This window comes from Oryzias latipes, chromosome 12, assembly GCF_053564925.1.
Source record: "Oryzias latipes strain Hd-rR chromosome 12, Olatipes_Hd-rR_3.1".
Taxonomy (NCBI): domain Eukaryota; kingdom Metazoa; phylum Chordata; class Actinopteri; order Beloniformes; family Adrianichthyidae; genus Oryzias; species Oryzias latipes.
Window position 1 is genome coordinate 13,121,064 of NC_136248.1, and position 26,431 is coordinate 13,147,494.

General features: G+C 38.3%; 1 protein-coding gene across 1 annotated transcript; it reads right to left on the reverse strand.

Moving 5' to 3' along the window:
* Nucleotides 1-83: 83 nt before the first annotated feature.
* On the reverse strand, nucleotides 84-10,555 carry skor2 (SKI family transcriptional corepressor 2). The gene is made up of 9 exons (XM_011481952.4): nucleotides 10,308-10,555; nucleotides 6,845-8,856; nucleotides 6,319-6,382; nucleotides 5,609-5,686; nucleotides 3,241-3,306; nucleotides 2,989-3,087; nucleotides 2,694-2,761; nucleotides 1,842-1,905; nucleotides 84-1,609 (listed from the first exon to the last, which is right to left on the reverse strand). The coding sequence occupies exons 2-8, from the start codon at nucleotides 8,828-8,830 to the stop codon at nucleotides 1,849-1,851; spliced, it is 2,418 nt and encodes an 805-aa protein (XP_011480254.1). The 5' UTR covers nucleotides 8,831-8,856; nucleotides 10,308-10,555; the 3' UTR covers nucleotides 84-1,609; nucleotides 1,842-1,848.
* Between the last annotated feature and the right edge of the window lie 15,876 nt (nucleotides 10,556-26,431).

Sequence of the window (26,431 nt, forward strand, 5' to 3'; positions counted from 1 at the left end):
TAAAAATTATCTCTAAAAACTGCAGGGTTTTCAGAGGAAATATATTTCTTCATACAAAACACATATGATTTGTATTAAACCGATTTTTGTTTGTATATATATTTAATTTTTCACATAAATAGTAGAGAAACTACAAGAACATTTTGAAATACGTCTGCATGAACAGTTCATACGGGTAACCTTGAAGGACAACTTCATTCATTCTATAAACAAGGTAAGTTGTCATTTGTGTGACATACATGGCATCAATAAGTCCTTTTTTTATTTAATTGTTATAATAAATATTATTTTCACAATCAGGGTCTGAGGGGTTTGATACTCAAATCAATAAACAAACACATGTTGAGAGAGTGGCTGTAGGGTTTGTATGAGTTTAACAATCAAGTGGGTCTATTTACATGTAGATACACAACACTGACACACTGCTGTCTTTTGTACTCCATGTCCATGCACTCTTTTGGAAAGCAAGCAACACTTTGATCACCCGTTTACCACCTTGCAGCTGTAAGCAGCAGCCTTCATTTTACACGCAGTGAACACTGAGGGCTGTTTTTTTGCTGCAAAAGTTTTTTTTTCTTCTTGGTGGATTAAAAGTTGTGTCAGTGAATTTCTTTACAAAAGTCCAGCTGCTCTGGTTGATACAGTTTGAGGTCAACTGCTAATTTCTTTCCATGTACAACCCCCCCCCCCAACCCTTGCAGTAAGGTCTGCATTTAAAAGAGAGAGTGGCCACTCTGTGAGTGTTTCTTTGTTCTGTGAAACCACACTGCGTTTGCATTGTTCTCCATGCACCATTAGCCTTAGGGCTTACTCATTACAGTCTTGATCATCACCACTATCTGCTTAGACTTCATTTTCCTCTCTTTGCTATGTTCTTGACCTTCTATTTCCACGCTAAACAGTCATCGTTTTTGTGTAAGAAGTTACATTAATAGTTGGTGGTGATGAGTTATGTAAACAGGGAAGCGTCCCAACTCCACAATACCGGAAAAAATCTCTTTGGGATCAAATGTTGATTAAAAAACCGAGTGTTGCTTGTCTTCAGGGCGCCGGTGTGTTGACATCAGTGCATCTGCAAGCCCACGTTCATGTGTGAAGGCCAACGTCAGTGCGAACAATAGAAAAGAATGACTTCTTATTACTTTCTGACATCAGTAGCTGCCTTCTGGTTGGCCCTTAACAATCTTTAAAGTTCACAGAGGCTGACAGAGGACTGGCTTCCTTTGGTCCTGGATGGATGAAGCGGGGATTTTGACAACAGGGTGCAGATGTAAGAGCAGGATTAGTTCTATTACACCTGATGCAATCTTTCTATTTCAGTTGAGTCAGTTTAGACAGAAAAAAAAAGATACTGCATGGGAAAATGCATCAGTTTAGCATTGATTTATCTCTTTGCTAGTAGAGGTATGAAGGTATTTAAATGAGCTGTGAGCAGTTTGTACACCTGAACAGGTGAACACATGTTCAACACAACGTATTCTTTGTTCTAGGATGTAAATAATGCCATCATGTTTCTTTCTCTTGGCGTCTTTTTTTTTTTTTTACTGCTGCAGTTCTTCCTGAAAAATTCAAGTACGGTAGCTTCTCTCTTCAAAGACATGGACTCGACCTGTAGAGACAAGAAAATGCAAAGGAAAAAAAAACGTTAGTTTTTTTTCTTTTCATCAAAAAAGAGCCTGTTGTGATTCAACCTACAGCTGAGCTAAATTTAACCCAACGTACCGCATGGATTTGTAAAATGTAATAGAGTTATTCAGCTTTATAGTTATTGATGAGACACATGCATATGCTAACAGATCCAACATGCAATGGGCTGTAAAATAAAATTAACATGGAGTCACCTTTTAGTTACTTGCTAAGATGGGAGTTGATCTTTTCTTTTCTGAGGATGTTTGCGTAGGGAATCTGAAAAAAAATAATAATAATAATAAATAAATACATTCTAAACTCCTAAAAAACAAACCACATAGAGCATCAATAAGAACTAAAAGATAAATTTAGAGAATCTAAGCAAGAGGCACAAAGTTTTGACAAAGCACATCAACATGAATTAAACATTTTTCAGAAGTTCATTTGAATATCTGAGCAAAATTAATATGTCATTACTCTCAGTCACATCCATATGCTAGATCTAGACACATTTATCAATTTCTTTGTGTGCACTTTGGTGAGGACATAAGTGCTTACAAATGTCGGCATTTGTTTCAGAGAAGCGGTGTGTGCCGTGTGTGAGTGTGCATGTTCCGGCGAGCACATGCACTTTGTGTGTACAAGCGAGTTGCATGTGTCAAAAAGCAAAGACAAACAGCGTCTGTCAGGCTGTCTGCCAGCTGCTCCAGTGATTGATGTCAACAGAAACACTCAGATGGCTGCAGATGAACTTCTCACCCATGAAAGACAAACTACATGGCTGCCTCTGTCTTTTGATAGACAAATTAGAAACAAGATAAAAGTCCATCTCACTCCTTCTTAATAACTCTATAACATTACTTTGGTTTTAGGCAGAATTCTTTCTAATATTCTCCAAAATAAGACAGAAAAATGGTTTTAGCGTTCATAAATGTTTCTGAAAGCTGGTAAATAAACTTTCTTTTGTGGTCACTTATCGATGACAGGATGTTTTACATGTTATGTCTGACTGTAATTTCCATCAGTGTTCATTATTTATTGAATAGCACTAATAGTAATCTTACCATCTGTAATTGCTGCACCATTTCCTCTTTGTAGGCGAGCTCTCGTTTCATCTGATCCTGAAAACTATCTGAAAAGGGTTCAAAAGCCACACATGATTTTGCATTTTTACAAGCAAATTAAGAGATTTACAACAAATAGAAAACAATACTGAAGTAATAATTGATAAAGGTTAAAAAAACAAGGAAAGGATAGACAGGGTAAAAAAGTGTTAAAGGTAATCAGAAAAGAAGTATTAATAAATCTAGCTCTTTATTCGTAAAACCAAAAAATGTGAGAAAATGATCAAATACTTACGGAAAACAGGAAACGGTGAGGTCCCCTTTAGAGCGTGAAATTCCTGCTCAAGTCTTCTCCTGAAGTCGATCTGCTCCAGCAAAACCTTCTGAAGCTCTTCTGTTTATTTTCAAAAAGAAAGAAAATAGGAAAAATGACAACATGCGATGAAGAATCTGCTCATTAAAGTTACAACTTCTCAGGATAAATCTCCAAACAGCTATCAGATAAAAATAACGGCAGAATTTTCTGGAGCAGCTTATCAATCTTTACCTTTCTCCATGTTCTCCACATCTTTCTTTAAAGAGACAGGAGAAGCTGCACCTCTGCACTGATCACCTGAAAGCACAGACAGAGGCGATCCTCAGAACAGAAAGAGCGTCCAAAAGTATCAAATGTATAATTGAAACTAAAAAACTCTAAAAAAAAGTCATAATTAGCTTCTAATTCTAATAGTTAAAATTAAAATCATGTTTTTTTACATTGCAATATTTTTAAAATATTTCTTAGTGTTAAAACCCAAAGAGCTCAGAGAGGATTTGTACAAATTGATGCTTAAAATGCAAGTCAAATAGAATGGTATGCAGCACCAAAGATCCCTGACAAAGTGAGTTTACGGACACATCTTTCCTTTAAGAAGCGCCAGAAAAAATATTTATAAAGAGGAATTAAACTTGTCCATGTTAAACAGTTTTACTATCTTTTGGAATCCAATTTTTGCCCACAAATACAAATTATAATTAACTAAAATTAATATATCCTGCCAAATTTAAATAACTTAAATATATTTTTAAATGTCAAAGTAAACAAAAATCTTAGATTTCATTGTCTAATGAGTGTTTCATTTGCAGAGAGGATTCTTAAATTTCAGACAAATGTCCAAAACTCTTTACTGAAGTAGTACTTTGTTTAGTAAATTTTTATGTGTTTTATTGCCCTGAGTTACAAAAGCACTTGCATATATTGATGATTTCATATTTTTTGTGTCTCCCTCTGATGCTTAGCAAAATGATTCGCTGTAATTCCCTCTTTAGCCTCCTGGTGTCAGTCTAAGTTTGCGCCAAGCTAAGTTGAAACGAAATCTGTAACAGGAGATTTACTTTCTGCTCATCATATTTAGTCTCCTCTTGCTGTCAGATCAGATAATACAAAGGGAAGCAAAACATTTAGGACTAGCACAACAAGGGCAAAGTATTCAAAAGTTGGACATATTAAGGGCTGACAAAAGATGGTACAAATGCTGACACCTGTTGCATCAACAGACCTTCTTTTAACATGCAAATAAATCTTGTATTTCATCAGTGACTAGTTTGAGGTGTGTAAAGATTTAGAAACTTGTGTCAGACCTTTTTGTCCAAGTAAGGTATGATTAAAAGTTTGGAATGTCAGGAACAAGCATCTCCATCACATTTCATTTTAAATCAAGCAGCTGGAAAACCTTCTCACTGTAGTGGATGGAATGCAGTGCTGTCTGATATGTGACAATGAGGCATTTACTGGCCTAAATGAAGCAATCCAGCCCCCTCAATATGTATGCTCTCCTGCAGTCATTTTTTGTCCTGGCTCCAACCAGCCTTCCCTTGCTTTTTTTCCCTCCGTTACTTCGAGACGGCAGAGGTCTCCTTTCTCTCCTCCTATCGTCTATCCTTTCCTCTCCTCGCTCTGTCTCATTTGACAAGCAAATTTGCAGACAGTGCCTGAGGATAACAACCTCGTTTGACAGTCAATTAACCGTGAATAGTCAAAGCCAAGGCGGTTTGCATTACATAAATGGAAAATTAGATTATTTTTTCTCCCTAGAAACAGAGAGAGAATTTAAAGGAAGTAGAGGGGGGGCTGGTGGGACTCGCAAGAATCAGGCCTTCTAATCACGTAGAGCTTCCCACCGCCCAGGGAGACATTCGGCAATCAGGGGAAAGGTGGTTTCATTTAATTTGTTTCGTGTAATTTTTTGAAATACATTATACATTATGTGCGGGGATCATTACAGTGTCTATGTGTGGGGGAATGTGGGGGGGCAGATATAAATGTTGGCACAGATGTCATAAAGCACTTTTAATGTCTTCCTGACACATATAAAAAGGCAATAAGCTGTGATCCTTTTCAAACAGGAAAGGGTGTTTTTGCGCTGAGAAGGGAGAAAAGACAATTACGTTGGCAGAGATACGGCTTTGGGATGGAGATTGCTGGTGTGCTGCTTATCTCTGAGCTGATGTTTTCTTGTTGAACTATAACGGCCCCCCTAAGACTCACATTCTCTGTGACAATTCTGCTAAAGAGAAGGAGCTTTCCGCTGCTGTTTCATATCTGTGTGTATTTATGTGAATCCCTTAATTTGCCATTTGAGAGAAGTGGACATGATGGGATAGAGAAGGCAGCGCAGGTAGATTTGGGGGTTATAATGGTAAAAACTGAAGAGCTTTTCTTCACTCAGGGGGGTATAATGAAAGCAATTTGCATGGAAAGAAAAAACATTTTATTATTCAACTTGATCAGCTTTGTTTTTAAAGGTATTTTTACTTTTCAATTGATTCCTTTGCTTTTAAAATGTAAAAACAAAATATATCTGCCTTGACCAGTGAAGCATTATTTGTTATTTTGTTGTTTGAATCTGACACAAAATATGAATGCGAGATGGTACCTGAGCTCTCCCTCCAATAGTCCGGTGCCACCGTCTCACTTTCGGGCACAAAGAAACTGCTCTGGTCTTTGTTTTCATCTGGAAGCAAACGTGACAGAAAGACTGGATGGTGAGATTCAGTAAGGCCCATTGGCTGAGCTGGTTATCCGGACACATGGAGATAATTGAGTGCATGCATTGTGTGTGTCTGCCTTGTGCACGTGCATTTGTGAGACTGTTGTACGTGTGTGTTTGGCAAGCTTTTTTTTGTTTTGTTTTTCTTAGCAAAAGGGTCAGACGGGGAGATGAGAGGAGCAAATGAAACGTCCCAGGGATGCGAGCCTTGCAGGGACACGGGGACACTATAAAACTACTCACTCAGACAATAAATGAAACAAAAATGCTATAATGCAACTGACTCAAACATCTGATGAAACACATAGCGTGTAACAGTTTGCTGGAATTGTGTGTGATGCTATTTGATGAAACAATGTACGAAAAAAAAAGGCTTCAAGACATAAAACGAGTTTAGGGTTTAAGACGGACCGTCAACCAATCTATTCAAACAGAAAAACAAGGACACTCTTTGGAGATGATATATGACTGAGAAACTTTTATTGTATTATCTAGCAGCTAGATCAAAGTTGTAACATGTTTAATGGAACACACTTTAAGAAGTTTTGAAGTAAAACTGCTTTCCTACATCAACTAAACGAGCAGTTAATGCTCACCTGAAGTAGTTGAAGTGTCTTTGGTTGCATATGCAGGAAGTCCTTCATCTCTGTTTTTCTGAACCTGAAACACAAACAGGGTTTGGTGAAATTTTAACTCTGTTTTGGGTAAAAACGTAAACAAACGACATTTTTCTAAACTCATTTGACTCGAAAGGTTTCTCAAAATATTGTTTTGAACGTAAATTTGATGCTGTTTTAAATGAGCGTAGTGTACAGCATAGGTGAGAATAACGATTACGCGGCCCTCATGAGGCTTCCCCTCACAGATCTGGCTAATGTGGGAGTCAAAAGGCTAAAGAATAGACTTGCCCCCGCAGGTGGGAGTGTCAGGGAGAGAACAAACACATTGTGGCCATTAAACAATTCATGACTGGGCCTATTAGCTGGGATCAGAGCAGGGTGACTGTTTCCATTTCTACAGGGAGTAACCAGCTCATCAATCTGCTTATGCAGATCAGAGCACTGCCTGACTGCTGCACAATTTAAATAATAATTAGGTAAAGTGGCCTTTGGGGATATTTACGTTTTTGTAAGCTGTGTCATCTCGGTGAGGCGGGGTCGAGCTGGAGAGAGGCAAGCTGGCCCGAGGAGAGGCAGGTAGGCCCGGGGAGTCCTGCAGGACGGGGTTTGAGGAGGACTGAGGGGAGGTCCCGGGAAACACCGCACCACTCCCTCTGTCCTTTCCCCTTTCCTCTCCAGCACTTTCACTCAGCGCAGAGAGGTACATGTTAGTTTGAGTCTGTGGCGTCCTTCTGGAGAAGGCCGCTTCTTCCTCTTCCTCCTCTTCCTGCTTCGATGATTCCACATCCACTTCCCCCTCTTCCTCACTATCCGCTCCCTCCGCTTCTCCATCCCCTCCACTTTCAGATCCATAGCTGCAGCTGCTGGTTGGAGACAGTCGTTGATGTTGGTCTGAACCGGCAACCACCTCGCCAAAGTCTTCATCTGCAGCCCCGCTGACTCCTCCGCTGTTGCTGTGGAGTTTAACGATACTCTCTGCATCTTTAATGACAGGGCGGAAGGCGGAGCCATAGCTCGGCTTTCGTGTTTGGAAGCTTGTGTTGTCCAACAGCTTAAGCCATCCCTCTGATGTGACGGGCCGAAGTTCAGGGGGAACCGCTGAACACTCTGGGTCAAACATTCCAGATCTGGCAGTCATGATGCTGGGCGTCATGTTTGCACCCACGCCATTTCCGTTGCCGCTCAGAGCTCCAGGTTCACTCGGGTCTGACAGATCCAGAAACGCCTGTCTGAGAGATGGGTTGTCAGTCAGGGAGGAGAGAGTGCTGGGCTGAGGCTGGAGGTAAGTGGGAACAGGGATTCCTCCTGCCGCTCTCGGTGGCCAGAACATGCAAAAAGGAGGATAAAAAGTGTCTTTGCGGCCAGGCCATAAAAGTCCTGATAGCCCCGGTCCTTTTTGCCCAGCAGCAACATCACTGTCCTCTTTTTTTTGCTGACAAAGACCAAACGTAGGAAAGGGATAAGGGGAGGGGAAGAGGGACGTGGAAGGAAACTTTTGCAACATGCCAAAACCTTTGCTTGGAACAGGGATGACAGGGTAGCTGCGTGGTGTCTTGCGGGGAGGCAGACTGTCTCCATCAAGATCATCTTCATCCTCAAAACGAGCCCTCTTTTGACCACCAAGGTCAGCTCCGATCATGTGGGGGACCACCGAACCTGGAAGAGACTTTAAGGGGCCCATAGACGAACAATGTGCCGAAGAGGGAAGTGCTCTCTTTCTGCTGCCTCCGTTGAACATAGCTTTGACATCTTCCCACGCGTAGACCAACTCATCAGGTGGGTGTTTGTCAGACAGCTTGAGGTGTCGTCGCCAGGAGTTGAAGTTAGCTGCATCAGGCTGGGTGTACTTGGCGTCTGGTGTGCGATGGGAATGAAAAATAAACTTATTTGGGGAGAAGTACATGTTGCAGAAGGAACACTTGATGCATTTGGCCCTTGAGCTGTTGTAGCGCGCTGGTATAAAGTTACCACGACAACCCCAGGCGCACTCATGTGTTACATCGAAAGCGAAGTTGTCAGGCAGTTTTGGCGGCGCATTTTCTCCCAGGAAGGACTTGCACAGGCGCTCGGCTTCACGCTTGGTGATCATGCCACAGCGGCGTGATGAGATGGGCATGGCACCAGCCCTTCTGAGGATTTCCAGCTGAACTGGAGTGCACTGAACACAGGTGATTCCTAGTGCGACACGGCGGTTGTGAATCTCATTATAGCTGTAGTTTTTCAGCAGTGTGTTTGAAATCTGAGCCAAACAAAGTCTCTCAATGTTGTCGATGACAAGAGACACAATAGGAACTCCGTAGAGGATAACCTGACCGACCTGGTTGGGTTTGAGGGGTGAGGAGGAAGAGGATGGAGAGGGAGAAGATAAAGAAGAGGATGAAGAATGAAGGTGTGTAGGTCTGGGAGGAGTGAGAGACTCCTGTTGAAAAGAGCCTGTTGAGCTTGTCATCATAATGTCAGTGGAGCTTGAAAGATGGGTCTTGTCCATTCTTCAAAGAATTGTTTCAAAACAACCTGATAAAAGAAGGAGAGGGGGGAGACAAAATGGGATTTTTCATTTTGTTGACAACAAAATTTTTTTTTTGCAAAATATGTAAAAGCTAAAAGGGGAAATTATCACATTAAAATAAAGTTTGTGGAAATACTTCCTACTGAAATAAAAAAGCAAAAAAAACTAACAGGAAAATACAGCAAAATAGATTAACAAGGAAAAGGGCATTTTAATGTAATATTTGTTTTGATTTTTAATATTATAAACAATGTCAAATATTAATGTGTTATATTAATAATATTAATATTAAGTCAAATTACAGTTTTCAACTTCTATTTTTCAACCCCATACGAATGCCCCAAATAAATAATGAAATGGACAAGGAAAATGTATTTAAAAAAGGTCTACAATAATCTAAGCACAAATAAAAGTTTTAAGAAAATTTGATAGTTTTCAAAATTCAAAATTTACAAAATAGATTTTAGATTAAAGAAATAGAAATAGATAAAAATGTAAATAACAGGCCTTTAAATTGCGGGAGCTTTTGTCCAACATCAAAGGTTTAAGATAAAAAATCTTTTTTTTTCATTTTGTTATGACAGAATATTTATCAACAACACAAATTAAAATAGAAAATTACAGTTGCAGCTAAAGTGAAATTTTTTTCAAGAATAAATTTAATACGATTTATTATAAAGCAATGCTTTTATGTTATAATATATTTGATCATGTTCCTATCTGTTTTATGTTATAACTAAGCAGTAAACTAACATTAAGACGCATTTTTTTTAAATTTTACAAAATAAAAACTTATTTTTAAATTATTGCATTTATTATTTATGCATTTAAAAATTAGACATTTAAACTATTAATGGGTTAGTTAGTTGGAGAATTATTGTGTACCATAAAAATAAAAACTCCTAAAATATCGTAGTTTGAAAATGCAGCTGATTACAAAATAATAATAAAAAGAAGAAATAAAAAACCAAAAGACTCTCTATATACACTTAAAAAATGAGAAGATGTTTGACTAAGTGAGGGTCAGTTTATAAGGCCACAGTTTCTAAAAAAGAACAGGCTGTGTTACATTAGACTTAATGTTGAATTTCCACATTTTAATAAACTTTCTTATTAATGCACCGCTACTTTTTTTTATTTTAGACAAAATGTGCCCGTTATTGTTTTAGGTCATTTCTAATAACTGAAACATTCTATTAGGTCAATTTACATATTATCAGTAAAATACAAAAAGAATAACAATAGAAAATAACGACGAAAATAATAATAATAATATAATTGGAAAACACATTGTCAAAAAACACAGCTTACTCAGTTTACTATTCTTTGCTTCGTGTTTTTTTTTAATTAGTTTGTAATCGGTAAGCCTGTTAAAACATTTCACTCAGGCCTCCAGGTATAAATGGCAACATCTCAGCTAACTTTAATGGTTAAGTTAAATTAAGATTTTCTTTACCTTTCAATTTCCAGAGTAACTCCACAACGCCTCCAAAAAGCGTTTGTCCTGTCACAAAACAAACCGATTCGAAGACTCTTTAAAAAAAATCATTGTTTTCTTATATGGATGAACACCTAATAATATCCAAGAAACTCGTGAACTGCAAGCGAGTTTTTAATTCTTTAGCTCCGGAGTGAGCGAGCGCGTGAAATGTGAATACAGCGCGTGCTTCCCGCCGGCTTTATCTTCACAGACACCGCGCGCCGTCCTAATCCGCCCCTTTCCCCCTCCCACTCTCCCTCGCCGTGTCTCTCTCTCTTTCTCATCCGCGCACCTGCCTTGAGTTTGATTGGCATGTGGCGCGAGCTCCTTTTCAGCACGCACGCGCCCTATCTTTCAGTCACGCGCTCCATACACGCTCTTTCTTCTCTCCTTCACGCGCAGCTTTGAACAGCAATAATGACGCATCGCAAACTGTCGCTCAAATGTTGTCAGAAGTCAAACTGAAAGCCTGGACGGGTATGAGGAGCGCATGCGCCCGAACGAAACCGAAGTGAAATTCATTCTGTAATATGTAGCCAAATTCTGTAATAAAGCCTCGTAAATTTTGTTTCAAATTAATTTGACAATCTCACAAAGTTATTCTAGTCCAAACTAGCAACCCTCCTCCCGCAGTAACATTTCTATTACCTAAAAACTGTTGTTAAAGTGTGAAAGACACAACCACAAGAGACTATAAAAAGGTTGCTTTTTACACAGACCCAGTGCGGATTCAAATGGGCAGAAAGGAGAAATAAAAGCTGAGACAGCACAGAGTCAGGCAGCCAGTCTGGGATCAGGAATATGTCTGTCAGACTAGAGCAGCTGATACCCACATTCAACGCTAAGAAGGCTTTTGGAAATATGACTCTCTATATACATGTGCAGGTTGTTCCCGAGGGAGAAAAGGCAGCAGGAAGCGCACTGTAGCCCATGGGCTATCATCTGTTGTAATTGAAGGTAAGAGGAGCTCGCAGCTACCGTGCGCTTCTATAAAAGGCAGTAAGAGGGCCCTCCAAACTCTCACAGGTCTTAAGGGATGAGGAATTCCTTCCCATCTCTAAAAGCTGGGGAAGAAATGATACAAATGGTCGAGCCCATTCAAAAGTCTGCACATTTTAAATGGCGTTTAATACGTTTTTTTAAAAGGTAAAATTTTGTTGTAAAATTTGTTTGCAATTTCAAAACAATATGGAAACATTCAGATTGTCTAAGGAAACAAAGAATTAAACAAATGAGCATCCTATTTCAAATAGAAATTACATCAATAAAGAGCATACTGAGATTTAAAAATGGACAACCAGCTCAATAAAAAAGTACTATTTAAAAAGGACAAACACGCACACACGCACACACGCACATGAATTAATTTTTTAACCGTTTTATAATTAAATAATATAAACACAGACATAAGTTTTAACTTTTATTATCAGCATCAAATTTTGAAGGAGATAAGAACCAAAAAAGGCTGCATGTGCATGTTTGTTTGAAACACTTTCAACATGTTTTAAATTCATTTAGGACTGCAGGTATTTTTGATAATAAAAAATATGAGAATATAAATATTATTAATTAGTCTATAGGTTCAAAGTGGCTTGTAATTTATTCCCAGCATCCCGAAGAACATGACAGGGTTGCTTTTAGGCTCTGGAAATCTGCGCGCGTGTCACAGAGGGGAGCGTGAGCCCCATCTGCTCTTCCTCAAACCTATTTAGGTTGTCACCGCGCGTGCCTTTGTGTCGTGGACGGGAACCGCGGGAACGCTTCTGCCGTGGGACAAGAGACAAGGAGAGGGGGGGGGGGGGGGTTGACGTCACAATAGAACTAAGGGAGCAAAACATGAAAAATATTAAGTATGGCAAAATAAAAAGCACACATATGTTTGTGTTTGTGTACTACTATATTTATATATTGGTTCTGCAATGTCTCCTGCTTAGCTTCCGGATATTTATTGCGATGCCATGTTCGCATAAATTCCCCCCAAAAGGCAATTGACCAACAACAAACGGCGATAATAAAGCAGGCTTTCAAAAGCGCATAATGAAATAAATTCCTGTGCGTCCCTGAGAGAGATGTTTCTGACATGTTATCAAAGGCAGAGCATGACTAAACCATGTGAAGCAGGAAAAGGCTCATTGGAATACAACAGCTCTATTAGCCCCATTGGAACACATCTCACTTTTCCATAATGCAGAAGTCGGTCGCCCTACTGAGAAATTAATCATGCGTTTAAAAAAAGAATTGCTTGTGTGACCTCCGAGGGTCAAAGCAGGGAAGGGAAAATGGAGATGCAGAGAGAGGCCAAGCCATAATAAATTAAGAGCTACAACTCTAAGTGAGCTGCAGACATTTAACATCAAAACTGTCAATAAATGATGCATACACCACGCTGAGTGATATTCTTTTCTCCAAACTGTCCCAAAGCTGTTATTTTATTTTTAATGGGTCTTTTTTTATCTCCTCCAAAACTTTAACTGACAGATTAAAGATGTTCCTTTCCTCTTCATTAATTAAATCAAAATGTTGCTGATTTTGCTACCACTCCCACGTGCTCACATTAATTTGTCGTGGATTTAAAGGCAGATGCAGGCTACAATATGGTGCACAATCGCCCTGCATTCCCCACTTCTAATCCTTGCTTAATGCTGTGCGTCTGTCTGGCGACTGACTGCATGGAAGTCTTCTGTTCATCTGCAACGAAGATTTACTGTGCATTACCATCCACACACATCTTACATAAATTGAAAAAAATACATATATATATAGTAATTAAGATTATTGAGGATGTTTTAATATATGGTCCGCCCATTTCCCCTTGATGATGAAAAGCCTCGCTGTGGATTTAGACTTAGAAGGGGGGAGCGCGCGTGTGCGCGCTGTTCATTACTCTTCTTGCTCCATTCGCGCTCGTGAATGATTGGAATAAAATACTGTTGGTGCACTGAGATATTAAGTCCAATGTTGTCATAAAAGAATGATCCCTTTTTGTCATTTTACAGTGCAGTTATGAAATTAAAAAAAAAGAAAGAAAAAAAGAAAATAAATATATCAACAATAATTTCAAATACTTGACTTAGATTTTAGAAAATTCGTTAGATACGATTATCAATTTAAGTTATTTTGTATGATTAAGCACATTGAATCTGCAACAAGAGGTAAGTGAACTATTTTATTAACCTTAATTTTATTATTATTATTATTATTATTATTATTATTGTTATTATTATTTTGCATGTCATTTTCCAGTCTCCTACTATCAAAACGGATATGCAGGCCCGCAAGCGATGGTGCCCTCTGTTTGCTGGATGTGAACTCGCCTCGGGCGCCTGTACCAATTAGCGGAACAGACTAAACACGAACGGTTCCCAGATTTCATTGAGGATCAGGAACATTAGCCAGTCAGTTTTTCGGAAATTGAAATGCAGGTGATGCAATAGCCTATGTGTAATGTAATTTAGACATTAATACCCTTAATTCTTATTGAATCAACTAAATTCACTTGACCTGCAGAGTCATGGTTTTATGTGCATGTTTTGTTTTTAAATAAGATAAATTGATTATTATGTTTTGACCACTTTAAGATGACATTTTTCTTTTACTTTTGTGATACAAAATTCAGTTGATTAAATCCTAGAACAGACTATAAAGTTGTTTTAATTGGTTATTTAAAAAGTCTGCCTTTAAAAAAAACGTTATTAAAAAGTCAACTTAAAACTCTGATCCCATTGCAGTAGCTACTTAATGATCAAATTTTGCAAAGTCAAAAAAGACTTTATTCTAATTAAAGGGAAAAAATACTGAACCATTCTTATTCAAATAGATCTCCCTCTGAGACAGCAGCTGGTGATCTACTCAGCCTCTTCACTTGAAAATGGAGCAGTCCAGTAAATTACACCACAGTGAACTGAAATGCACACTAAAATTACCGCTGTCATTCTTGCTCATGCAGACAATTAACTCCATATATAAAATGTCTTTTGCTTTTAGCATTCAAACAAAGTACTCTGGGTCATTTTAAAGCTGCTTTTGTTTCCATTTCAACTTTACTAGTCCTTGTTATCAAATAGGTTGGCTTAAATTGTGTCTGCTTGAGTGGCTTGCAATAACGTGTCCCTCTTTCATGTCTTTCCCAAAAAAATTGTTCATGGAATTTTTACATTTTTCATTTATTTAAAAGCTGCTTTCTCTGAAAAAGCCATATGGCAAAATAGTCACACTATTTTGTATCTTTTGAAGCTGAAAGTATGATTTTATTTACTGAACAATATGGTATTAAATTAAAGGTTCATTTGACTTTTAATGACCAGTGCTCACAAGCAAAGTTGTGCAAGTTAATTCAAGTAGAATGAGTAATGCAACATTAACAGCACAACTAAATTGAAGCCAATTAGCTCAGCAGTGCAGACAGACTGCAGGGCGCTGCAGTGAATTTTAAAGGACACCAGAAAGCCAACAAGGTCAGAATAGACAGGATACATTTTGTGTGTGAAAATTTTCACCCAATGAACCATCCTTTTTGGGATGAACAAAAAAGTCATTATAGATATTAAAATAATTACAGAACTTTAAAAAGCTCAACTCAGATGATGGGTTTATGAAATTGTTACATCTGGGACTAATATGATTGCTTATTATACAAAATAGCAATATTTTATCTTCTGAATCATCTGAGGCTGAATGTTGAAAAATTACTATATGTATACATCATCATCCATCACCCTCAGTTTTGGAGCTCCTCAAGGTTATGTTCTAAACCCCCCAGCCACTTTCAAATCCATTACTATCATCAGCTTTGTTGATGGGTGTGTCCAACTTCCACTTTGTTTCCTTGCATCCTTCAATGGCCGCATCCTTCAATGACTGCGGCCTTCGACGAGCGGGTAGGCCAGATTTTAATGGCTGTAAATTTGGATGAGCCTAGCCTTTAGATAATTTCCGCTGTTACATCAGTGAATGTCCTGTAGTCTAGCAACCGTGAGTCCAGAACAGAGAGGAGTAGTGAAACAGGCATTGAGCTCAAATTCGTCCTGGTTTTTTTGATCCAACTTTTAATCTTGGAGGTGTAATTATAAAAAGGTGTAATTATTTTCAATTTCGGGTTCCGCTTCACAGTCCGCCGTTGTTGTCAGAAAATCTTTGGGTTTCGTTGCGGGAAATGGACAGCAGGATACACCAGATCAATCCTTGAAATCAGGAAAGAGAATGCTGTATTCATTGGCCGCATTTGAAGGAGGCGTTGAATTCGAACAGCACTCGTCGCAGTGCTGTGACGCAAGCTGTCACAAGAACAAGCTGATGGCTGGATCCAAATGCAGCAGGTTTATTAGCTCAGCTAAAAGTCTACAAAGCTAAATCAGGGTCAGCCAGGCAGCAGTGGGTAACAGGCATGTGATCATCAGAGGAGAGACAGGTAGGTCAAAATCCAGGCAAGGGTCAGGGCAGGCGGCTGGCACAGAGTCAGTTACAGGGTGAGGAGACAGAAGATCAGGTCCAGATATAACGCTCTGTAAGGAAGGCAGAGTGGCACAAACAATACTTTGCACTGAGTATGGCTCAGTGCAGTGCTTAAGTAGACTGTGGTTGATGAATGAATGATAGTCAGGTGTGCAGCACTCAGGAAGTGTGGTTAGAACTCTGGAGAAAGTTCCCGCTGGTGTCCAGAGGAGGAGACAGAGCTCTTACGTCTGACATAAATAGCCTACAAATGCAGCCCAGAAGGAGCGCAGCCCTCGAATTTGGACACAGCCGATGACACTGCTGTGTTGGGCCTTATATCCAACAATAAAGAGAGGGTTTATACCTTAGAGGGGGACAAAACCTGAAGAGTTGGTGCCAGGTGAACAATCTACTCCTGAACATCAGAGAAACCAAGGAATTAAAGACCCTGTCAGATGAAAAGCTCATGTTCTTGTGGCATTTTTCTTACGATCAACATATGTAAAAGAATTAAGTTTAAAATTGCATACCTGAGTATTTCTTTATTCACATCATTGAGAATCAGAAGCAGACACAAACATGTGGTTGGAAAAAGCTTGTAAGGGTGACATAGAAGTTTACTATGACAGGCCACAAGCTCCCTGCTCCGCTCCATTCTGATGCATCCACTTATAGATGACAACATTCATGGATGTCTTTGTTTTCCTTGTTCGAGCTGGCATCTGGTTGGATAGCTCCAAAATTGCATGCCATTTTTGTTTCACCAGTATTGTTAGCTTGGGGTTGTCAGGGGCTGTAAGGTAGTGGGAGAGAGTGTAAACAAAAGTATGATGGGAAATTGGGGTAGGCTCTGCAGAAACTATGCCCTAGAAAACAGCACTTTTTTGTTTTGGCTAAAAACGGCACGATCATAGTTAAAAGACAACTGGGAATGCTTTTACAATAGAACAAAAATGATTGGAGTAGGACTTTAATAGGGGTGTTCAGTATAAAGCAGGATCAATCATGCCAACCCATCACTATCAGCTGGAACCCAGTGAAGAGAGTGGACAGTTTCTGGTATCTACACTATATTACCAACAGTATTCATACACCTACCTGTTTCAAATATAAATTGAAGTGCCATCCCATTCCAAACCCATAGAGTTCAAAATGATGTCGGTCCACTTTTTGCAGCTATTACAGCCTCGACTCCTCTGGAATGGCTGTCCACAAAGTTGAAGAGTGTGTTTATAGGAATTTGTAACCATTATTCCAAAAGCGCAGTGGTGAGGTCAAACACTGATGTTGGCTGAAAAGGCCTGGCTCTCTCTCTCCGCTCCAATTCATCCCAACGGTGTTCTATCGGGTCCATGGTTTTGCCTTGTTTTGCAACCACTGGACCTTTCCCTTTTGCTGCCACTAAGTTGATTTTTAACTCACTGGCAAAAAGATTTTTTTGTCATTCAACTTGACGGTAGTGAAACATGTGTAAACAAAGAAATTAAACTTTTAGAAACATTAAAAAAACTCTACAAACCAGAGGTCTGTAAGGTCCTGGTCTGAAACCCAAAATGTAAGTGAATTAGGCTATTGGTTTAAAAAAAAACGTTGATTATTTTTATTTGCTAATTTTTGTCTAATTGACAAAAATATAGACTTCTGTGCACCCATAAAAATGTGACAAATTCCACCTACTGTTTGTTTTGATGTTGGCACTTTTGTGTGCTTTTTAAATGATTGAAATCTAGAGTTTACTAGACAACTTAACAATTTGTTCATTTAAAAACAGTAGCCAAAGTCATGTGCGGTTGAACCATACAGAGTCAAAACATCCAGGTAGCCCTTTTGTCTTGTCTCAATACAGAGCAGAACATTTTCCATAGCCATATGAGACCTGGCAGCCATATGAGATTGTAAAATGGGTACAGTTTGCTATGGATTATCTGGGCACAAAAATGTCAGTTTTATTATTTTGATTACAAATCTATAAAAAAGGCTGTTCAACATTAACAGTGCTGGATGGGTGGCCAATCAACCCATCCAGCACTATATCACAGTTATTTAGTGAAGTCACACACTTGGGAGCACCCACCTTTTTTATAGACTCCAAACTTTGATTTGAAATAAGAATTAGGCTGAATTCTTCCCCTACCTACACAGCTTCCTACCACCCCTACATTTAGCCCCTCAGAACAGAGAGTAATGGAAAAATAGTGTTTTCGAATTCGGATGTTACTCCCACTCGATGATGTCATAAATAGACACCGGTCAGCCACGTTAGCGTGGAGCTGCTAGCACTCAGAAATACATATCAACTTTGGTTTTATTAAGTAAAAAAGGTAATGCTAAGACAAAAAAAGCCATTACTTACATTTAAATGTAAACTTCTGTGCTTCAGAGCACACCCACGTGAAGAAATGTGCTTTTCCACCGCGGCACAGCGCAATATCCTCCCGGCGGAGTGCTCGGCATCCCTCCGCTGCGGGGGTTAGCCCTTAAAAAAACTATTTCGGACAACCCTGCCCCTCCAAATGCCGCTACTAGTGAAGGGGTAGGGAGAAGCCATATAGGAGTAGAGGAAGAATTTGGATTCGGCCTTACTGTAGGTCTCGCTTCATTTAATTTAGGACCTTTAATTGATAATGAGTTGAAGTTGCTGAATGGCACAGGTCTTGATGATTTAAACAGGATACCCACTGATCAATGTAATAAGGCCATCGTTCCCAGGAGCCAGATTGCCAATTGACTTGAAACACTAAAGGTGAGGGCAACGTTTTAAGACAAAAAATAAAAAGAACACAAGAAAACTTAGGCTTTTTTTTTGGGATGCAATCCACATACTGACGTCAATCCCACAAAGTTTTAAAAAGACATGGCACTATTCAAAGTATACAAATAAGGAAAACATGCTTTTCAAGAATTCATGATTATTCCACATGAAAAGGGGTCAATCAATATTATGGTAAAGAAACACCTTTATTTTTTGTGCCTGGTTTTAGTAAAATGCTAAAAAAGGCTTTTTATATGAGGTAGCTCAAACCTTATAAAATAATGCCCCATTGTGATCAGTAGATATTTTAAATAACATTTTTATAAGAATGTTCTTGGAATCTGAAAAATGCTTAACTTTTGCATCTTGGATTACCTTTCATCCTGTGTTCTTTGAACTATTTCAGAACAAATAGTAAAACTACACTGAGAACAATACATGTCACACCCACTCCAAAGGTTATCTCCACAATAATAAATAGCCTTTTGATTGTTTGACACACACTCTGTAATGACTCTTATTTGCTGCCTGATTAAAAACATTTAAAGAAACTTCACACATATACATAACTTGGATCGGGTGTACAAAGAAAGGAAGACAGGGAAAAAAGAAAGACAGAGAGATTTCAGACAAGTGACACATCATGAGACCTCCCAACCATGAGAGTCATTCTGCTCACTGCAGGGTGTCAGCTTGACGCTTCTCGGCAGGGAGAAGATAACTAACCGAGATGATCTCACAGTATCATGGCTTAATTTTCTTTACTGGGGAATATTCAGCACTAATGTAACTTAAATAGGCTATTGCCGAGCAAACTGCACAGTTTTATATGGGACATAAAATCATGGAAACTCACCAAAAGGGAAGATTGGAGATTGGCACTTAGGTCTGCACAATGCGTTAAAATGGCTTCTGAATGAATTACCACAAATGTCGTCCCATAAGGCCTGTACTAAGTATTTTGTGTGTACAAATGTGCATATGAGTGAGTGGGCATGTCATTGTGTTTTTCTTGTCCCGAGGTCCGAAATCTAACAACTGCAGTGTTGTGAACCGCCATTGTATCCCACAATAATGGACAATTTGGTAGTTTGACAGAAGTCATGATCAGTGAACGCGTTAGTAAAGGGCCATAGGAAGCGGTGAATGGCTTGAGAAGAAAACTGACTTTTAAAACCATCAGGTAACAAATCTAAAATAATGACTTAGCAATGTCAAAAATGCAGTATATTTGCAAATCTTTTAGCGTTCTGTTGACCAAATCCAGGGCAAAAAATTGTAGCAGATACTCAACTTTAGCTACAGACCAGATAGATCTATTTTTTGTTGAATAGGAAGTTTTTGTCATGGTAGAATTTGTTCACTAAAGTCTGTTTATTTACAGAACCTATAAAACTAACAATTACTGTCGTGGGATTCTTCGTTACCCTTTGCTTTCACACCATTTTCGAGACCAGGGAACAATGCAGTTGCACACCTCTGCAAACAGACCAAGCATTTGGTTCACAAAATAGGCACCGGAGCAATCTCAGCAACCAAATGAACCATACTTTAGGGTCACATAGACTCTGGCACGGCAACAAAAGGGTGTACTTTAATGTTGTGTTTAAACCAAATGCGAATCGCTTCTGCTGCCTCTGTTTTAATGCGCATCAAATTAGCTATTCAATGCTTGTCTAAAAATGTGTTCATTTACCTGACACTTCTGATGCATGTGGGAGGAAGTACTGTCAGAACTTTCTAGCCTCATCACTACATTTTTTGAAGAGCTGTACAAAGGTGTTGTCACCATCTGCTGCTCAGATGTTCAGGCGAAACACAAACAGAAATGATCAGCTTTTTCCTACATGTTGGTTTTGAACTTCATCCGCTGAAAACATCGCAACACGTCACGGGGACAGGCTGAGTTCCTGACTGGTTAATGAGACACAAGTTCTACGGAAACATCACGCCTCAATATGATGCTCAAAACGCCCCGCACCAGACTGCTGTGCTCCACCTCATACTCAATATGTGCAACAGGACCTCTGGTTGTGCCTGTACAACGACTTACCATTGAAACTGGATTCCCCGCCATGCAAATCGCATTTTCTGTAAATGTAGATGTGATAGCTTCACAAGGGAATGAGGTGCATCTACTGACATCTTGGTGGCATTTCAGAAAAGCTATAGGCAGATTGGCAGGTCAACAGACCATTATATACTAGATGTCTTCCACAAGTCAAGCCAAATGGTTAACTTCAAATACAAACAATACAAGTGTAACTCTTTGAATTTGAATTTATGTTAACAGCACCATAACCCATATTTTCTGTACAATTGTTCAAATACTTTGTTGCAAAAGTCCAAATAACTCATTACTGGTATTAAATGAACTTATTTGGAAAGCAAAAGCTCAAATAAAAATGATTTCATCATTTAAAAAGGATTTAGTGACCACTTTATGTTGGATATTCCAGCAGAGGGTTTAATGTATTTACACAGAATAACATTTGGTTTCTTATTTCAGTTACCACATACTTTCAGCTGTGTGGCTCAAATGCACTGGACTCCAAATGAGATGCACTTGTGTGTTCTATTATGCCTCTAACTTGTATGTGCATCTGCCTGAGTAAACAAGAGACATGTTAATGTGAATGTTAAGGGATCTATTAGGGCCTCTGACAGGAAACAGCAAGCCAGGCTTTCTTCTATTCGTCTATTATTAATGAGGACTGGAGGTTAAACTACGGATTAATCACCAGGCACAGTAGAGAATCATGCAGATACGAGAATTGGGAGGGTCATACAAAAGAGTAAGCAAAAAATGGGCACAAGAAGTTAAATTTCAAAAAGATGAGAGTTTGCAAGGCTGTCTATAGTTTGGGAAACTTTGGTTGTCTTGGCTAACTAGAAATGCAAAAGTTTCCATAAACCTGTCTGTATGTACAAGTCTTAAGCTGCATTCACACCCAACTTAATTTGCAAAACAGAGGTGTCCAGTTTCAATGTTAAGTCAAGGTACAGACGCAATCTGAGGTCCTGCAGTGCGATCTGAAGAAGTCTGGCAGTGGCGCAATTTGAGCGTTGAGCGGGACACATCAGTCCAGCAGGAGCGCAATTTGAGCTTCGTGTCCCGATTTGGGAAAGGATGACGTGTCTCGTCAACTAATCAGGGACTCGGCTTTGGGCCTGTGATGTGTTCAGTGACACGATCAGTCCATATCTAATATGGGAAGAATCTGGTCATTCTCTTCCTGAACTTTGATTTTTTTTCTAATTTTTTTTGAGACAACAAAAGGGGTCCTCTGATTTTATTCTTATTCTTATTTTTTCCTGCCTCTGACTAATGCGGGACAACAAGTCGTCAAACTGGGACACAGAGAGATGGAAACACCACAGAAAGTGGCCGAAATTCAGATGCAGCTACTGCTGCAAGGGAGGAAGATCATTGTGCTGGGGGAGTCTTTAAATGATATCATGAACCCACACATGGAGACGTGATTACCGAAACTTTTGTATAACTCTTAAATATCATCCGTGCCTTCCATGTATTGTAAATGAGATATACACAGACACTGCTCCATTTAGCGATGAGCCTAAAAGCTTTTGGCAGTAGCTCCTCCCACATGCGCCTGAGGCGTCAAGTTTATGAACGCACTTTTTGGACAGGTGTCAAGCAGCGAATTGCCAGACATCTAAATAGAGGCAGCAGCACAGAATTTGACACGTGAATGACGTTCGGTGTGAGGGCAGTATTAGACCTGAAATAAAAATAAAAATTAGATTCTGCTGTCCCTGTTTGGGTAACTCAGCAACATTTTTTAATCAGTGTTTAGCAAACTAGAGTTGGCCTTGGCCGTATGTTTGTGTGTCACCCACGAAAAACAACCAACATCCAAACTTTTGCAAAGATGGATGTGCATACCGTGCATAAAAAAAGTTTTTTTTGTCGTTCATCGCTAAGTCTGTGGAGAAATTGGGTGCTGTGTTAGCATGTGGGTGATGCTGGCAGTGCAGACTCTTCCTGGAAGGGGCTGCTCCTCACTTTTCCATGTTGCAATGTAAGAACCCGCTCGTTTTCATGGATTGGGAGGGGCTGGTCCTCAGAGCACAGGTTTTTAGTAGAACACTCAGAAGCGCATGATCGGATCAAAATGCCGCTTTGGGATTTTTTTTGGTTAGAAATTAATCTTGTTTGACACTCAAAAGCTCCAAAAAAGATAATTTTTGCATGATATAAGTTCTTTAAGAAGAAGTTAGAAAAAAGTTCACCAACAAACAGCATCAGTATATCAACAGGGTGCACATGACAACATGAATGCGTGTTTACCTGTAATTCAGAATTAAGTCCGGCTTGTAATCTCACTTAACAATACAGGTTTGGTAATGTATAGAAACACACCGAAGACATTATAGATCCATGTCAGATTAATATATCTCATAACACTAGATATATTTCTTTTAATTAACACCAAACAACATATGCAGAAGTTTTAATGAAGAGCCACTTCATTCCTCTTTTGATCCACTACAAAAGTTATTTTCAGAGGTCTTTTTTATTATTACTTCTTTTGGCAAAAATCTAAAAAATGTGTGTTGTTTTTTTAATACATAGTTTCTGCAGAGTGGCAAGAGTTCATTCGAAATTTCCCACTGATTTGTGGATGGGACCGTTGGCGCAGAGCAACCCTGCTGACCTAGGCGGAGAGCAGCAGAGCAGGGAGCTTGTGGCCCACCTAACATATTTATATAACATATCACAAATACATTTCTTTTTTCATACTGAACGTTTCTTTCTATACAACAATTTGAATAAAGATATCCACAGAAATGCAATTTAAGCTTAATTTTCTTAATTCATGTCATGAGAAAAATGCCACAAGAAATGTTAAAAACACCAAAAACACAATTTTCATCAGAGAGGGTCTTTAACAAACTTTTTCAGTTTAATGTATGATGCACAATATTCTATGTAAGGTAGAGAACTACAATATTAATTAAATAAATATTTTAAGAAACTAATGATTAATTTTAAAGAGTATTAAGAAAGTATCAACTTAAGAACAGTGTATTTTAACAAAAAAACAAAGAATGCAACCGTTTTCTTTTTTTTGTCATAGCACAGTAATACATCTATACAAAGCTAATTCTGCAACATAAATAAAAAAATAAAATGTTGTTATTAATTTTGATAGTAATCACATCTATAGACAGCCTGCTCAACAGAACATGTGCCGCTCAGCCAATTAATGATTCATGCTAAAAGAAATAAAAGCAGCACTTTGAATTTTCAATTATTTGATTTTTAATTATTTGATTTAGTGTTAAATCTAGCTCTGCTTTGAGGCTTGTTATTACAGATAAAGGCAGGGTTTTAAAGAGGGGCCACTGGGCAAAATTGTAAACAATGGAATTAAATGGTAATAATTATTGTTCCCGAAATTAATTATTGTTCAGCCGCCTATCAGCCTCTTTGTTTAAATAAAAACAAATATTAGCTATGTGTGTGTGTGTGTGTGGCACACATTGGGATGAGAATATAACATGTAGAGTGGACCATCCATCCATCCATCCACCCATCCATCCATCCATCCATCCATCCATCCATCCATCCATCCATCCATCCATCCATCCATCCATCCATCCATCCATCCATCCATCCATCCATTGAAGATTTTGGACAAATACAAATTTTGTTTTCCCATTTTTAAAAAATCTGTTTTGAAAAGCACTGTTGTGATCAAAGCAGCATTATTCTTTGACACAACAACTTAAGCATCTGTCTTCAAAACAGGATCAACATGTAGATGGGTTTCACATTAGTATTATTTTTCATGCACTGATCCCTCCCATTAAAAATCAGAATCAAAACAGCTTTTATTCCTGTTATTGTTTTTATTATTCAGCATGATCTCCCATTGACTTACTACTGATCCACGCCGACATAAATACCCTTCTTCACAGAGTGTGAATGGGGGGATTAACAGAGTGACACCCGGGGTGTGTGACAGAGATCTGATTATCTAATGACAACAAGAACATGAGCCTTTGTTGTTTTTCCATCATAACATCAAAACAAGCAGGAATCATATGTACAAATGTATGAGCACACTTACAGTACACTCTCTCTAATACCTTAACAAATGTTTTACTGTAGTAAAAGCCTCAGATGTTATGATGTTTTTTTTTAAATCATTTTTTTGTAGAAATGCTTTTAAATTGAGGATTTTCCAGATTTATTACAGCTGAATGACAGATGCTGTGAATGGAAAATAACCTTTTTTTCTGCACATGCGTTTCGGGTAATATTAATAGGGCATGTAAGCTTTTTTGATTGCAAAACACCTTGTGTTTTTTGATCACATTTGAGAATATTAATTTTATGATATAATTACATTTTAAAAAGGCAGGCAACTTTAGAGTGCCAATAAGATAAAGGGTTGAAATTGCAAATTTTATGAGAAAACCACAGCGAAAATTAGTTAAAGTTTATTAGTTAAAATAGGATACATGTAAAACATCATACAGGTAAGCTTTGTAAGACAGAGCCTGGACGTGGACAGTCACTTGTTTTATGTTTTTTTAGTCAAACTAAGATTTGCTTTATGTTTGATTTTATACATCTCTTCTGAATAAAATGATTTTTTTAATTTTATTTGTACAGGGATCATTCTAAAAAAAAAAAAAAACACTTTTTTTTTTAAACAATAATCAGGCTTTGATGAAAGGAGCATAAATTGATAAATAAATAATGGGCCATATTCTTGTACATTTATTGTGGACTTGATAATGGATGTGAAATATTAGTTGATTAATGTATAAACTTATGGAATTTTTCCTTTTTTAAATTGTATATATTTATATATTTGTTTATGTTTTTCACATTTTTGTTTATCTGTTATATTTAGCACAGCATATTGTTGCTTTTGTTCTGTCAGTTATGTGAAAGTCGTTCTTTTTTTGTGTACTTGTCTCGTTTGTTGTTTATATAAAAATGAATAAATATATATCTAAAAAAAAGTGTATAACGTCTATTATTTTGCGATGCCACAAAATTTGATAATGCATATTTTGTGTCACATCTGTAATTCATTTTCTCTACTTATTTATTTTTTAAGTAATTCAAGTCTTCTATTTCGGTTATCTCATTATCACAGGCACTAAGTAACTTCCACTGAAGTTGTTTACTGAGTACTCCTTTTGACTGAAGCAAACTGTCTATTTAAAATCCATTGCAGTTCCCCACATTTCAAAAAGCTTTCAAAAGCTAACTCAAGGGAGGTGTTTCCTTCCTACACTGGTATTTCTCAGTCAGGCTTGTAGACAAAAAGTAAAATGTTAACTATACAGAACCTACATCACTATGTAGCCCTTGTGCTATCCTATTGGGTCAAGATGACCCACCCTTACATGTTCTCCCTACCATGACAAAGGTGGATAAAGGTGGACAGGATTTCATGTAATCCATGGACACCAGTGAAGATCACAAATCATTGAAGAAAAAAGGTTCATCTGGACCCTACAAGATGGCACAAGGGTTAATGTATGTCTGTATGTCCAACAAGACAGATGGATAAAGATTGGTGCATTCTTTAAAGTTTAATTTGCTTCAAAGACCGCTATCCTTTATTTGCTTTTTAAAGTATTCTTTTTCCGCCTGGCTTTACTCCAATGAAAGGATTAAACATCAACGATGAGAGCATAAATATGTTCCAGTGTGTGTTTGCTTCCATAAAATCCCTACATCACATTACACTTCCAGGGTCTCTGTGCACTTAGTAAGACTTATGGACTGTTAAACTGACAGATGGAGCTGTTGGGGTTTCCTTAAGTGCTGTGGGACACTCACACTGTTTGGGTGTGTCTCATCATCAGTTGTGCCTTGGTTAATAATGACAGCTGCATGCAGTCTTGATTTACTTATCTTAAAAAT